We start from the raw sequence: 15,712 nt of genomic DNA on the forward strand, positions 1-15,712 counted from the left end.
TGGAAGAAAAGCATTTAAAAGGAACATAGTACCTTTTAAATGCGACGACAGGTCACCTGGAACTCCCTTTGGAGTTCCCTCTCCCGGAGCCCCCAGGTAAATCCCCTGCACGCTTGTTGGCCCCGGCTGGCCAGCCTAACAAACAATATTATGGATGCCGTAGGTTGATCCTGCATGGAGCAGGGGGTTGGACTAGATGGCCTCTATGCCCCCTTCCAGCACTATGGCTGATGACAGATGGGCAGTTTTTGGTGACCCAGAGACGCCTCAGAAACCGACATGAAAAACCCTTCCAAATACGCACGTCTGCTGCCTGCCCCCATCCCATACTCACCCCTTCATCCGCGTCTTCAGAATGGCTCAGAAAGCTTTTGATGTGGTAGCAAATTTCTGAGCTGCATGCCAGTCGCTTCTTTAGCGTCTGGGTGTAGAAGCACGCAAGCGAGATGGATTGGTGCTGTGAGCCCACCCATCCGCTCTAGGCGCTTGGCAGTATTCTTTTTTTAAAAACTCCCCAGAACATAAGAGAAGCCATGTTGGATCAGGCCAGTGGCCCATCCAGTCCAACCCTCTGTGTCACATAAGAACATAAGAGGAGCCATGTTGGATCAGGCCAGTGGCCCATCCAGTCCAACCCTCTGTGTCCCACAGTGGCCAAAAAACCCAGGCGCCATCAGGAGGTCCTTCAGTGGGGCCAGGACACTAGAAGCCCTCCCACTGTTGCCCCTCCCCAGCACCCAGAATACAGAGCATCACTTGCCCCAGACAGAGAGTTCCAACAATACGCTGTGGCTAATAGCCACTGATGGACCTCTGCTCCATATGTTTATCCAATCCCCTCTTGAAGCTGGCTATGCTTGCAGCCACTACCACCTTCTGTGGCGGTGAATTCCAAGTTTGAATCACCCTTTGGGTAAAGAAGGACTTCCTTTTATCAGTTCTAACTCGACTGCTCAGCAATTTCATTGAGTACCCATGAGTTCTTGCATTGTGAGAAAGGGAGAAAAGTCCTTCTTTCACTACCTTCTCTGTCTCATGCATAATCTTGTAAATTTCTATCGTGTCACCCCGCGGTCGTCGTTTCTCCAAGCTAAAGAGCCCCAAGCGTTTCAACCTTGCTTCGTAGGGAAAGTGTTCCAATCCTTTAATCATTCTAGTTGCCCTTCTCTGCACTTTTCCCAATGCTAGAATATCTTTTTTGAGGTGCGGTGACCAGAACTGCATGAATGCATACACGCATGACCACTAAAAACGTATGGAAAAAAAGAAACCCAAATCGCACCAAGGGAATGGTGTGCTACAGCCCTCTGATCGTGCCAAGGTGCCCTCCGGGCAGGCTGGGGCACCTTGCACTAGAGCGGGTGGATGGTTTAGATGCTTCTTGTTGAGCATGCCTCCCATGCGCTCCAAACAGCACATCTGTTATCAGCCTATGATTCTCTCATTCTGTAAAAGGGGTGGCCCAACTTGCGTAATGTATGAAGACAGAAACAGTAGAAGACAGAAACAGGATACAGGATGACCCTGAGAGGCTGGAAAACTGGGCTACAATCAATAAAATGAATTTTAACAGGGATAAATGGAAAGTTCTGCATTTAGGTAGGAAAAATCCAATGCATGGTTATAGGTTATAGGATGGGGGAGACTTGTCTTAGCAGTCGTATGTGCAAAAAGGATCTCGGGGTCTTAGTGGATCATACTCTGAACATGAGTCAACAGTATGATACGCTGGCTAAAAAGGCAAATGCAGTTTTGGGCTGTATCAAGAGAAGTGTACAGATCACATGATGTGATGGTATTGCTTTACTCTGCTTTGGTAAGACCTCACCTGGAGTCTTGTGTTCAGTTTTGGGCACCACATTTTAAGAAGGATATAGACACGCTGGAACGGGTCCAGAGGAGGGCAACAAAGATGGTGAGGGGTCTGGAGACCGAGTCCTATGAGGAAAGGTTGAAGGAGCTGGGCATGTTTAGCCTGGAGAGGAGGCTGCTGAGAGGTGATATGATCACCATCTTCAAATACTTGAAGGGCTGTCATATAGAGGATGGGGTGGAATTGTTTTCTGTGGCCCCGGAAGGTAGGACCAGAACCAATGGGTTGAAATTAAATCAAAAGAGTTTCCAGCTCAACATTAGGAAGAACTTCCTGACAGTGATTCCTCAGTGGAACAGGCTTCCTCGGGAGGTGGTGGGCTCTCCTTCCTTGGAGGTTTTTAAACAGAGGCTAGATGGCCATCTGACAGCAATGAAGATTCTGTGAATTTAGGGGGAGGTGTTTGTGAGTTTCCTGCATTGTGCAGGGGGTTGGACTAGATAACCCTAGAGGTCCCTTCCAACTCTAGGATTGTATGATTCTATAATTCTAAGAGCCACATCGAGTAAATGTCAGATATTTGAGAGCTGCAAGACATGAGCGTCAGATGTTTGAGGGAAGGAAGGAATATAGATGGGGAGAGAGATGTGGAAGAAGAAGAAGATATTGGATTTATATCCTGCCCTCCACTCCGAAGAGTCTCAGAGCGGCTCACAATCTCCTTTACCTTCCTCCCCCACAACAGACACTCTGTGAGGTGGGTGGGGCTGGAGAGGGCTCTCACAGAAGCTGCCCTTTCAAGGACAACTTCTGCCAGAGCTCTGGCTGACCCAAGGCCATTCCAGCAGGTGCAAGTGGAGGAGTGGGGTATCAAACCCGGTTCTCCCAGATAAGAGTCCACACACTTAACCACTACACCAAACTGGCTCTCCAAACTGGAAAGAAAGCAACTTTAACTTTAAGTGCATTCTCTAAGCCGCCAGCTGGCTTCCATTGAAAAAGTGATTTAAAGAGAGAAATGTCTTCTCCAAGCTGGCTGACGGGGAGGTGGGGCTTTGAGAGCCACACAACGTGTGTGAAAGAGCCACGTGTGGTTCCTGAGCCACAGTTCGGCCTCCCCGAGCTAAAAGATTGGGCGTTTTCGCACTCACCTTCAGCCGGCGCGACCCCCCTCTTCACCGCGCAGGATCTGCGCGGATTTCGCGCTAAATGCCGCGGAGCAGCCGGAAACTCCCGTCGCAAAAGCCGCGCAAACGGAAACTGCTTTTTGGCGGTTTACGTTTGAGCGGCTTTTGCGCCGGGAGTTTCCGGCTCTTCCGGCTGCTCTGCGGCATTTAGTGCGAAATCCGCGCAGATCCTGCGCGGTGAAGAGGGGGGTTGCGCCGGCTGAAGATGAGTGCGAAAACGGCCATTGTCTTTAGAACAACAGGATGCAATGATAACATGCATTCTGGAACAGTCATAACACCCTGACTCCGTTTAGATTTTAAAAGATATGAGGCCTGATCCATGGGTTCCCGGCTGTATAGACCCCTGCCAACAGCAATCCAGCAAGACAGTTCAGCAGGCAGTTTCAGCACTAAGGCAGAGTGATATTAGACGTGTATTCCTTGACCCAATAGCCTAGCGGAAAAGCTCCATTTTACAAGTCCTGCAGATCCCGCAGGGCCCCGTTCTCTATTGGGGAGCTCATTTTACCAGGTCGGGGCCGGGGTCAAAAATGCCCTGGCCCTCATTTTGGTGTAGAGTTTGGTGTACCCGTTAAGTGCACGGATTCTTATCTGGGAGAACCGTGCTCGATTCCCCATTCCTTCACTTGCAGCTGCTGGACTGGCCTTGGGTTAGTCATACCTCTTGCAGAGCTGTCCTTGAAAGGGCAGCTTCTGGGAGAGCTCTCTCAGCCCCAACCACCTCAGGGTGGTCTGTTGTGTGTGTGTGTGTGCATGCAGGGGGGAAGGTAAAGGAGATTGTGAGCCGCTCTGAGATTCAGAGTGGAGGGTGGGATATAAATCCAATATCATCATCATCTTCTTCTTCCTCTCCCCCCTCCTCTTCTTCTTGAGGCTAGGTAGATGTCTTTGGGGCTGGGATGACCAGTAGGTGTTGATCGGCTGAACGTAGGACTCCTTCGGGGTACGTATAGGGAGATGTGGTCCTGAAGGTATGTTTGGTTCCTGGCCGCTCAGGGCCGTAAAGGTTAAAACCAACACCCTGAAAGGGATCAGGAACTCTACAGAAGTCAGTGCAATCAGGAGGTCCACCAGGAGGTCTTCTAAGTATTTGAGGAGCAAGAGTGGGAGGGCTTCTGGAGTTCTGGCCCCACTGGTGGACCTTCTGATGGCATTTGGGTTTTGGCCACTGTGTGACACAGAGTGTGGGACTGGATGGGCCACCGGCCTGATCCAGCATGGCTTCTCTTATGTCTGGGGCAGAGATGCTCTGTATTCTTGGTGCTTGGTGGGCAAGAGTGGGAGGGCTTCTGGAGTTCTGGCTCAGCTGGTGGACCTTCTGATAGCCCCTGGGTTTTGGCCACTGTGTGACACAGAGTGTTGGACTGGATGGGCCACCGGCCTGATCCAGCATGGCTTCTCTTATGTCTGGGGCAGGGATGCTCTGTATTCTTGGTGCTTGGTGGGCAAGAGTGGGAGGGCTTCTGGAGTTCTGGCTCAGCTGGTGGACCTTCTGATAGCCCCTGGGTTTTGGCCACTGTGTGACACAGAGTGTTGGACCAGATGGGCCATTGGCCTGACCAGCATGGCTTCTCTTATGTTCTTATCTCTGGGGCAGTGATGCTCTGTATTCTTAGTTCTTGTGGAAAATTGGGGGAGGGCTTCTTGAGTTCTGGCCCCGCTGGTGGACCTCCTGATGGCCCCTGGGTTTTGGCCACTGTGCGACACAGAGTATTGGATGGGATGGATCACTGGCCTGATCCAGCATGGCCTCTCTTAAATTCTTATCCTTAAGGTCTAGCTGAGGGCGTGGCTGAGAGAGCTCTCATAGCAGCTGCCCTTTCAAGGACAACTCCTACGAGAGCTATGGCTGACCCAAGGCCATTGCAGCAACTGCAAGTGGTGGAGTGGGGAATCAAACCTGGCTCTCCCAGATAAGAGTCCACACACTTAACCACTACACCAAACTGGCTCTCTCAATTAGTGCCATTATAAACCTTTGGATCGTTTAGACCATTGACTTCTCACCAAGCGATGTCTTATTTCTGCACACATTTCACAGGTCCAGTATGCTGTTTATATGTTTCCATTTATTTTGTAAAGGCTTTTATTATTAAACAAAACCTTTGAAATCTTTGAACCCTCAGGCAGCTGCAGGGATGGCTGCAATGTCAGCTAAGAGCATTTCGGGAACTTGGTCTATAGCAGAACGTCACCGTCCTAGCAGCAGTTTAGCTATTTAATTAGGAACCACAAAATCATTGAGGCACCTGTTAAATACAACGTGGCTTTAAGACGCTATTAAACCGTCGCTAGCAGAACTTTTTTCAAACCTGGCTAAAACGGCCTGTAAGCAGCGGCATTGAGAATTAAAGAGGTGCCCTGCCTTTAAGCACGGAGAAGCCTCCTGCCAACAAAAAGCGACTATATACTATAAGTAAATGGCCTTTTGAGATCTTCTGAGACTGTGGGCACTTTGAGAATTTTGAAAGGCAGGGGCGGGTACACCCCCCCCCCCTCGAAATGCTAAACACAAAATCTCCTTCCTTGCTTTCCCAAAGAATCTCATGACAACCACACTGTGGTTTGTCCGAGACAACCAAATAGGGACACCGTTGCAAGCCTAACGAATACAAAATCGGAAAACCTGTGCCAAGGCACAACCCAAAGGCCAAAGGAATGGAATGGTTCTCGTGCAAACTGAAGAGACATAACATGTCATGATAGCTTTTGCCTTAAGCACGGGTTCCAGAACATAAGCAAAGCGGCCAGTAGAAGGGTGAATGAGACACAGGCTGAACCTGGGGCCCGTGTCGCCGCACCTGTTGGATTTCGGAATGCTACCTAAGCAAGAAGTAGTATGTGCCTCACCTGTTGGATTTCGGACTGCTACTCAAGCAAGAAGTAGCCCATTTATTGGTACTGCACACGTCTATCAACGAAAGGATACAGACAGTGGACTTTGGTACCATTACAGCAATTGGGAATCAATTTGTATTTTGAGTTGTGCTGCATTCGTGGACATTTGTAAGGATTTTGGTGAAGAATACATGAACGGGACATAAGAAATATCTGTGGGGCGATTATTTGCAACATATAAGTAACACAGTGGTTTGTTTCAGTTGTTACCCACCTGGGGATTGGCAGCCCTAGGGGGAGGTATTTGTAAAGTTCCTGCACTGTGCAGGGGGTTGGACTAGATGACCCTGGAGGTCCCTTCCAACTCTACGATTCTATGGTCAGACGCAAATTTGTGCAGCAGAGCGCGGATTCCTTCAATAGAAGAAGTAGACCGCAGATTTATACCCCGCCCTTCTCTCTGAATCAGAGATTCAGAGCGGCTTACAATCTCCTTTATCTCCTTCCCCCACAACAGTCATCCTGTGAGGTAGGTGGGGCTGAGGGGGCTCTCCCAGAAGCTGCCCTTTCAAGGACAGCTGCCAGTGGAGGAGTGAGGAATCAAACCTGGTTCTCCCAGATAAGAGTCCACGCACTTAACCGCTACACCAAACTGGTGTAGACTGAGTTCTGTTCACATGGCCATGAATTAAGACCGGGGCTGTGCAACTCCAAAATTTTTTTGGTATTTTTTTCCAATCCAGATACCAGGAGCTGGAAAATATCACCATTCCAGATTTCCAATGCCAGTTTGGTATTTGGATCCAGATCTCTTCCCCACCCACCCCTCCCCGGATTCTATTATTATTAGGCTTAGATATTCCATGGGGCGAATCTTTCTGGAGGGCAGGAGGGGCTGTTTCCCCCACCCCACTGCACCAAAATTGTAGAGAAGCTGTTGGCGCCTGTCCTTTAACTAGCTCCCAAATTTCAAGTTAATTGGACTGAGAGGTCCGATTCTATGGGCCCCTGAAGTAGGTGCCTCCCCACAACCATCCTCCACTGTTTTCTGGGTAAGGGATTTCCACGCTTTCTCCAGGGCCAGGAATAGCCAAAGACACAAGACCAAGCAAAGCGGCCCCCGGCCAAACGCTTCTCAAAGCAGACAGAACTGACAAGCCCAAAGAATCACTGCAGAACCAGAGAATCCTGGCAGAACCGCAGGACAATGTGGCAGGCCGAACACAACCAATGTACCACCCAAGAATCTAACCTGCTGTCAAACCAGAGAGTTGCCCGAGACAACCCAATAGGGACACTGTTGCGAGCCTAACGAATACAAAATTGGAGAACCTGTGCCAAGGCATGACTCAAAGACCAAAGGTGACGTTGGCCCAAAGAATCCATTGCAATCTGCAAACCCAACGTAATCGGATTAATGCAAAGAATATAACGTTGCAAGAAGAATGCCAATTAAATAGGACAGAATCAAAGTAAAACCTACATGGAAAGCCGACAACAAGTCTGGGAAGATAATAAAGTAGTAGACAAGTGACCTTTAAGATCAACTAAGTTTTATTCAGAATGTAAGCTTTCGTATGCTCTTAAGCAGACTTCATCAGACAAAATGGGAACGGAAGCAGCAATTCTTAATATAAGTGGGCAGTGTAGAATCATGGGAGTATTTTTAGCAGATTAAAAGAATCACAAATAGGGATCTGTGTCTGTTAGTGCTAGGACAAAGCAGGACTGAAAAAACACTGGAGGGTGATAAAAAGCAGACTGCTGTTATAGGTGCGAAGTGCCATAAACTCTAGGTAACATTCTGGCTTTGTTGGTTTAAATCGAGGGCCTGGTTTCTCAAGAGATTACAACATCCGTTATAGTTTGCCATTAGAAAAAAAAGGAAGACATTAAAATACAGCAGAGGATGGGCTGGTATATGCAATAAGTCTACACTGCCCACTTATATTAAGAACTGCTGCTTCCGTTCCCATTTTGTCTGATGAAGTCTGCTCAAGAGCGTACGAAAGCTGACATTCTGAATAAAACTTAGTTGGTCTCAAAGGTGTACTTGTCTACTGCTTTGTTATATTGCTTCAGACCAACATGGCTGCCTACTGGGATCTAAGTCTGGGAAGACACAAACTGAGAAAAAGAAAAGAAAAATCATCAAATACTAGCTCCTGATATTTCCAGCATTTCCCGAGACCCACTTCCCAGGATCCTAGAGACCCAAATATATCCAGAAAATATTGATAAGGTATTTTTCTGAGATATATTCAGACTGGATACATCCAAATGCACATCCCTAGCTAGGACACAAGTAAATTCAATAAGCTAGACCAGGGTTGTCAAACTCATTTGTTATGAGCGCCAGATCTGACACAAATGAGATTTTGTTGGGCCGGGCTATGCATGTCATAAAATATAATGCCAGGTATTAGAGACAGAAACTTTATAAAGGACACAGACAAACACAATTAAAGACTCAGAGGAAAACGTGAAATGGCTGGGCATTGCGAGCTTTTGTATCTAAGTTGTTTCATGTGCTGGTCAGCCAATGGAGAAAATAGAGGCTTTGCTCTGTAGCTCCTGTGCGATTGAGTGAGTCTGGCAAAAGAAGAAGGAAGCAGACGACAGTGAGATGCTCGTGGGCCTGATAGGAGCCCTCTGGGGGACTGATCTGGCCCACAGGCCGCACATTTGACACCACTGAGCTAGACTCTTGGAATGCCCCGTGGCACAGAGTGGTTGTGGAGAAACGCCATTTTAGTCAGTGGTGGTGCTTCATTTGGCAGGGGTCAGTAAATCCCTCAGCAGGCGTTGTAGCCTTCCCCTCACTCCCCCCCTCCCTTCCAGAGCCAAACCAACAACGCTAGGGGGAAAGTCTCCTAGAGAGGCAGGAAGTGCTGTTGTTCCTTGCATGTGCTAGGCAGGAAGAGAAGGCAGATTTGAACTGGGGCTCGAGCGAGCATGTGGTGAGCAATGGAGGCTCCTGCCTGGGAGGGCCCAGGCAGGCAGACTAAGTAAGTAATTCACAAGACAGGGCAAGTTTAGATCAGGGCCAGCCGGATGCGTTTATAATCAACTTTTCTTTGTTATGCTGTTTGCTGTGGTGTGCTGTGCTGTGCTAATTTTGTAAATGCAACTGTTTTTGGTTTGTTTTTCTTTCCCTATCCTTTTCTCTTTTAAATAAATGTTTTTTCTGTTTAGAATGCTGGCGGTCAATCTCTGTACCACATAGATCCCCAAACCGCTTTAGACCACACTGTGTTGAGAAGGGGGCCCCGGGGAAGGGGGAAGGCATGCAGTTGGATAAGGTGCCAATCCTCCAGGGGTGCCCCAAAGACGCGCTGAGGTCTCTGTGAAACCCAAGTGCAGGGTGGCAGAGGACCTTGAGGCCTGGCCTCACAGCTGGAGAGGGGGATTGGGAGTCCTGTTCCTCTCAATCTGAACCCCGGGACTGAGCAGGTGATGGCAGCGAGCCCAAGGGGCAGGAGGAGAAATAGCTCCCTCCAGGAGTTGGCGACTCCATAGGGAGCTGACGGGCCCGGGTCTGAAGGCAGAATCGGGCCGGTTCCGCCACAGTGGTAAAGCTGCAGTACTGCAGTCCGAGCTCTGTGCTCACGACCTGAGTTCGATCCCGGCAGAAGCTGGGTTCAGGTAGCCGGCTCAAAGTTCACTCAGCCTTCCATCCTTCCGAGGTCAGTAAAATGAGTACATTCAGACTCATTCTCCTTCATCTTGAGTAGTCACTCTCAAATTAGGAGCGGCAATTATTCCAGTGGGGTAATTGGGTCTTTTGTACCTGCAAGGCCCTCTTGGCGAAATGCAATTCCGCCCCCATTTATCATATGGTCTATATAAGTAATAGGCCTTATCTGGATTGAATGCGCTTGGGTGTATCGGGGCAGACAGATCCATTGGAACGCTGCCTTTCAGAGTTTAGCTGATTCACACGTATTAGGAAGAAACTAATTTCTCCTCATTTACAAGGAGTCGTCGATGCGCCTGTAGGCAACAAATTGAGATTGCTGTGGGTGGGGTCATTTCCTAATGCAACTCTATCAGTTGCAAAATTGGGTTCCAGGGTAATGATAGACAGAGGATAATTAAGGGGTTTTATCTCAGGGGATTTTGTTGCGATCCAGGGCATTGGTCTTTAGACTGAGAAGAGCTATATCATTAAAGGACTTATCGCCGTGCATTTTTAGGAGGCTCCACTGTTGGAAAAAAACTACGAGATGAACTATTTCGTGCTAGAAACCCTTTGCGCTAAAGTGGATGTTTTTTTCTTGGGGGGAGGGGAGGAGAACTGGAAGTAAATTAACTGGAGGCTTCTTAACGCCTCCTTCCTAAACTCTGAACCCCTCAGAGCTCAATGAGTATAAGTCGGCTGCACTCAAATCTCATGCGGCTACACGAACCAAATAATGTCATTAGAAGAAGAAAAAGGCCGTAGATTTATACCCTGCCCTTCTCTCTGAATCAGAGTCTCAGAGCGGCTCACAATCTCCTTTACCTTCCTCCCGCACAACAGACACCTTGTGAGGTAGGTGGGGCTGAGAGAGCTCTCCCAGAAGCTGCCCTTTCAAGGACAACTCTTGTGAGAGCTACAGCTGACCCAAGGCCATTGTAGCAGCTGCAAGCGGAGGAGTGGGGAATCAAACCTGGTTCTTCCAGATAAGAATCCGCACACTTAACCACTACACCAAACTGACTCTCTCAGGGGATTATGGGTAACATTTAGGGAGAAGACACAAAGGCAATCAGCAACAGCCAAAATGGATTGCGTTGGCTTCCACTGCGCTGGCGGAAGTTGCATTCCTTTCCTTGACTTCATTTTATACCCCCATTTTCCTCCCCTGCAAAGGAGATTAGGAAAAGGGTGAGAAATGGGCCCAAGGTCACCCAGCAAACATCTACGGCAGGAGGATTCAAATCTGGGTCTCCCTCCTCCCACACTACAACCACTACACCCTGCTGGCTGTTGGACCCTCCTGTCCAGGGGTGGAATTCTAGCAGGCGCTCCTTTGCATATTAGGCCACGCCTGCCTGATGTAGCCAATCCTTCAAGAGTTTACGGAAAAGAGCCTTGGCCCTATCAGGAGGTGCGGCCTAATATGCAAAGGAGCTCCTGCTAGAATTCCACCCCTGCTCCCGCGCCTTATTTTTTCGTCCGAATCCTTTGTAAAGCAAAGCCACCGAGTTCAAACTCGTGGTTGGGCCAGAAGAGGCCTTTCTTCTTACCCATCTCTCGCCTTGTGCTGCAAACTCCGGCCCCATATTTACTTAACATAGAGCACACCGTTTTTATAGCGCTAGGCTCAGTTTCTGCGAATCCGAGGTAGTTATAGGAACCCATGTTGATTATGTTCTTGATCGACCTTCCGGTGAACCTGCAGAGAAGGGAGAAAGAAGGCCCACGTAACATTGGTGGCGATCCCCAATTAATTCACCGTGATTCAATTTTATGGGGGGGGGGGGTACAGTTCTGCAAACACATATCCTGGGACACGAACCCATTCTGGGCCTCCGGTTTTATGCTAACCAACGTACGTTAATTAAAGCAGCCTTTTTGAGCCTGCTGGAGCTTTTGGAATTTGGACACTGTGTGGCGGGCCCAGCTGCAAAAGGGCTGTCGTGGGAGGTGGAGCCAGACACAAAACAGCTGCCACACCTGCCCTCTGGTTGCATCGTGAAGATTCTCGAGTTGCGGCGGCAGCCGCCACCCAGCAAGATTTTTTTTTAAAATCTGCACAGGCAATCAAATTGCCAATAGTTACTAAGAAACCTTGCTGGCCCCATTCATTTTCTCAAAAAACGCTAAGGCTGCCAAGTTCCCGCCGGGGGGCAGGGGATCCTGCACCCTGGAGGGCTCCATCAGTGTGTGCCGTCGCCAGTGCATTGATGTCACCCAGAAGTGACATCATTGTGCCGGGGACACTCTAGGACTCATGCTCCCTAGCCCTATGTGTGGAATTGGTGTGGAATTGTTTTCTGTGTCCTTGGAAGGTAGGACCAGAACCAACGGGTTGAAAGTAAACCAAAAGAGTTTCCAGCTCAACATTAGGAAGAACTTCCTGACCGTTAGAGCAGTGGAACAGGCTTCCTCGGGAGGTGGTGGGCTCTCCTTCCTTGGAGGTTTTTTAAACAGAGGCTGGATGGCCATCTGACAGCAATGAGGATCCTGTGAATTTAGGGGGAGGTATCTGTGAGTTTCCTGCATTGTGCAGGGTGTTGGACTAGATGACCCTGGAGGTCTCTTCCAATTCTATGACTGTTATGAGCGATTCCTCAGTGGAACAGGCGTCCACGGGAGGTGGTGGGCTCTCCTTCCTTGGAGGTTTTTCAACAGAGGCTAGATGGCCATCTGACAGCAATGAGGATCCTGTGAATTTAGGGGGAGGTGTTTGTGAGTTCCCTGCATTGTGCAGGGGGTTGGACTAGATGACCTGGAGGAGGGGGTGGGCTTTCCTTCCTTGGAGGTTTTTCAACAGATGGTCATCTGACAGCAACGAAGATCCTGTGAATGTAGGGGGAGGTGTTTGTGAGTTTCCTGCATTGTGCAGGGGTGTGTGGACTAGATGACCCTAGAGGTCCCTTCCAGCTCTATGATTCCATCACGGTAGAAAAAAGCAAGAGTCGACAAGCACCTTAAAGACAAATGCATTTTCTGCTCACTGCTTTGGATCTTACAGAAGTTCATCCCCTGCCACAAACCGTGTTAGTCTTTAAGGCGCTCCCGGGCGCTGGCTCTTTTTTAGGGCTACAGACAGGCTAACCTGGCTTTACCCTTCTTGACTGAGCGCTATTATAGAGACAGCGGTTGCGAAAAGAGATTAACGAGTCAGACTCACTTAAATGTCCAGTTGTAATCCTCGGAAACACGTTCCAACATTTCAAACTGCGGTCCAGGAACGCTGCAGAGAGGCCTGTCCCAGTTGTCTCTTATCCTCACGTAGAGGTTTCGTTTGTAAAAGTTCTCAAGATCTTGATAAAGTGGGACAAAGTCCTAGGTTTTCCAAAAAAGAGAAAAGAACAGTTGTTTCTCGGACGTCCATCTTGCATAGACTTTTTTTTAAAAAAAGTCTTGCTGTTAGGAAAAACACCCTGATTCCACCCCCCCCAAGGGTTATCATGAATATTAGCAAGCAGCACTTTTTCTGTAGAAAAAAGCCCAGCAGGAATTCATTTGCATATTAGGCCACACCCTCTGATGCTGTGTTCCTGCTAAAAAAAAAGGTGGCGCTAGCTACAAAATGACCGCCACAGCTTGCCTCATGTACAACGGCTGCCGTTTATCCGTGGTAACGTCAAGGGGGAATCGAATGTCAAAAGATACCAAATGGTCAGATGCAGTGGTGGAGTGCTGATTTGCGCCCAGTGCCACAGAATTTTGGACTCACCTGACCTTGCTGGGGGTATCTGAGCTGCTGCAAGGACAGGAAATCATGTTCCGCTGACAGCAAACAATGCTGGATCCAAGCCACTCTCCGTTAACTTTTATTTATTTACTGGTTTCTTTTATTTATATCTAGAGTAGCGCCTGATTGTCTCCCAGTAGTACAACCAGGGTTCTTTTTGAGCAGGAATGCAGTTCTGGCTGGCTTGTTGCCAGGGGGCGTGGCCTAATATGCAAATGAGTCCCTACTGGGCTTTTTTAACTAGACAAAGCCCCGTGTGAAACAATGGTGGTGCCAGGGGGTGTGGCCTAATATACAAATGAGTTCCTGATGGACCTTTTTGCAGACAAAGCCCTGGGTGAAACAATGGTGATGCCATGGGGTATGGCCTAATATGCAAATGAGTTCCTGTGGGCCTTTTCTTAGACAAAACCCTGTGTGAAACAATGGTGATGCCAGGGGTGTGGCCTAATATGCAAATGTGGTCCTGCTGGACCTTTTTGCAGACAAAGCCCTGTGTGAAACAATGGTGATGCCAGGGGTGTGGCCTAATATGCAAATGAGTTCATGTGGGCCTTTTTCATAGACAAAGCCCTGTGGGAAACGATGGTGATGCCAGGGGTATGGCCTAATATGCAAATGAGTTCCTGTGGGGCTTTTTGGCAGACAAAGCTCTGTGTGAAACAATGGTGATGTCGGGGTGTGTCCTAATATGCAAATGAGTTCATGTGGGGCTTTTTCGTAGGCAAAGCCCTGGGTGAAACAATGGTGATGCCATGGGGTGTGGCCTAATATGCAAATGAGTTCCTGTGGGGCTTTTTTCACAGACAAAGCCCTGTGTGAAACAATGGTGATGCCAGGGGTGTGGCCTAATATGCAAATGAGTTCATGTGGGGGCTTTTTTTTGCAGACAAAGCCCTATGTGAAACAATGGTGATGCCAGGGGTGTGGTCTAATATGCAAATGAGTTCCCGCAGGGCTTTTTCTACAAGAAAAGTCCGGATTACAACTGATATCCAGCCGGCAGAGATTGGTACCCCTGGAGAAATATGGCCGCTTTGTAGAGTGGACTCTACGGCATTCTATATTACTGAGACCCCTCCTCTCGGAAAGCCTGCCCTTCCCAGCCTCCACCCCCAAATCTCCAGGTATTTCTCAACACAGAGATGGCAGCCCTATTTATAGCCCAACTTTCTCCTCTCTCGGGAACTAAAGTAGCTTACACCGCTGTCTCCACTCCTTCACACTGACAACAGTTCTGTGAGTGTCCCAACAGCCTGTGACTGATCCAAGGTCACCAAGCAAGCTTTCCTGGCAGAGTGGAGATTTGAACCCAGGTTCCCAGATCATGTCGATAATACTCTAGCCACTGCAGCACAATGGCTGTGGGCTCGTAATGGGAACAAACGCAATGCGTGTTCACATCACATTTCACAGAAATATACTACATATTAATGACAAGAGGCCAATATCACTAGATCAGAGTCCCCAGCCTTTTTGAGCCTACGGGCAACTTTGGAATTCTGACACAGCATAGTGAGGATAGCTATGAAATGGCTGCCCCAGGAGGTGGAGCCAGCCGCAAAATGGCTGCACGCTCACATCATGTTTCACAGAGACATGCGAAATATCAATGACAAGAGGTCGATATTAGAAACCTCAACCTTTTTGATCCTACGGGCAGCTTTGGAATTCTGACGCAGCGTAATGGGGATGGCTACAAAAATGGCTGCCGCAGGAGGCGGAGCCAGCCAGAAAATGGCTGGCCTTCAGACACTCAGTGAAGATCTTTGTGCTATGATGGCAGCTGCTGCCAAAACCACGTTATAAAATACCTGCCAATCAAATCTCCCCTGGCCAATCAGAAACCTCGCTGGGTAAAGGCCCCACCCACTTTCTAAAAACACTTGGTGGTGTAACAGCCAGGAGGGAGCAGCTGATCCCAAGACACCCATAAGGGGGAAAGGTCACCCTCTTTTCAATTCCTTCCCTGCACGAGGAAGGAGACACCCTGGGCAGTTGCGACCCTACGTACTTTCTGTTCTTCCCTTTCTGTAGCGATAGTGCATTTCTGCAGTCCGCAGCCTCTCAAGAAGTCGCGCAGGTAGCCGAATAGCGCTCCTATCGTGTAGCCGATATACGTAAGGACATAAATGTACATGGGCGCTTGTTCGAACGATTCGTTAAACGGTCTTTTGTAGTAGCCGCCATTTGCAACGCCGTTCTCCTGGAAAAGAAAAGAAACGAAGCGATGGCTTGAATCCTTGCACGCAGACAAAGAATTACAGGGTGCAGAAGGATGATTCCCTTTCTTTCTATGCACTGGGTTGGGTTTTTTTAAAACACACCCACAAGAATTACCATGTCCAGAGCTTATTTTTTGGTAGCAGGAAATCCTTTGCATCTTGGACCACACCCCCTGATGTAGCCAATCCTCCGAGAGCTTACAGGACTCTTCGTACAGGGCCTACTGGAAGCTCCAG

General features: G+C 48.7%; 1 protein-coding gene across 1 annotated transcript in view; it reads right to left on the reverse strand.

The window, feature by feature from the left end:
* Window positions 1-15,405, reverse strand: part of SPTLC3 (serine palmitoyltransferase long chain base subunit 3) — a 96,713-nt gene extending 81,308 nt beyond the window's left edge. Inside the window, exons 1-3 of the mRNA XM_060257660.1 lie at window positions 15,265-15,405; window positions 12,684-12,838; window positions 11,074-11,222 (exon numbers count right to left, since the gene is read on the reverse strand). Coding sequence (XP_060113643.1) covers window positions 11,074-11,222; window positions 12,684-12,838; window positions 15,265-15,390 — 430 coding nt within the window. The 5' untranslated portion in view covers window positions 15,391-15,405. The remainder of the gene's footprint in view (window positions 1-11,073; window positions 11,223-12,683; window positions 12,839-15,264) is intronic.
* Window positions 15,406-15,712: the final 307 nt, after the last annotated feature.

The sequence above is a fragment of the Heteronotia binoei genome, chromosome 1 (assembly GCF_032191835.1).
Source record: "Heteronotia binoei isolate CCM8104 ecotype False Entrance Well chromosome 1, APGP_CSIRO_Hbin_v1, whole genome shotgun sequence".
Classification (NCBI taxonomy): Eukaryota; Metazoa; Chordata; class Lepidosauria; order Squamata; family Gekkonidae; genus Heteronotia; species Heteronotia binoei.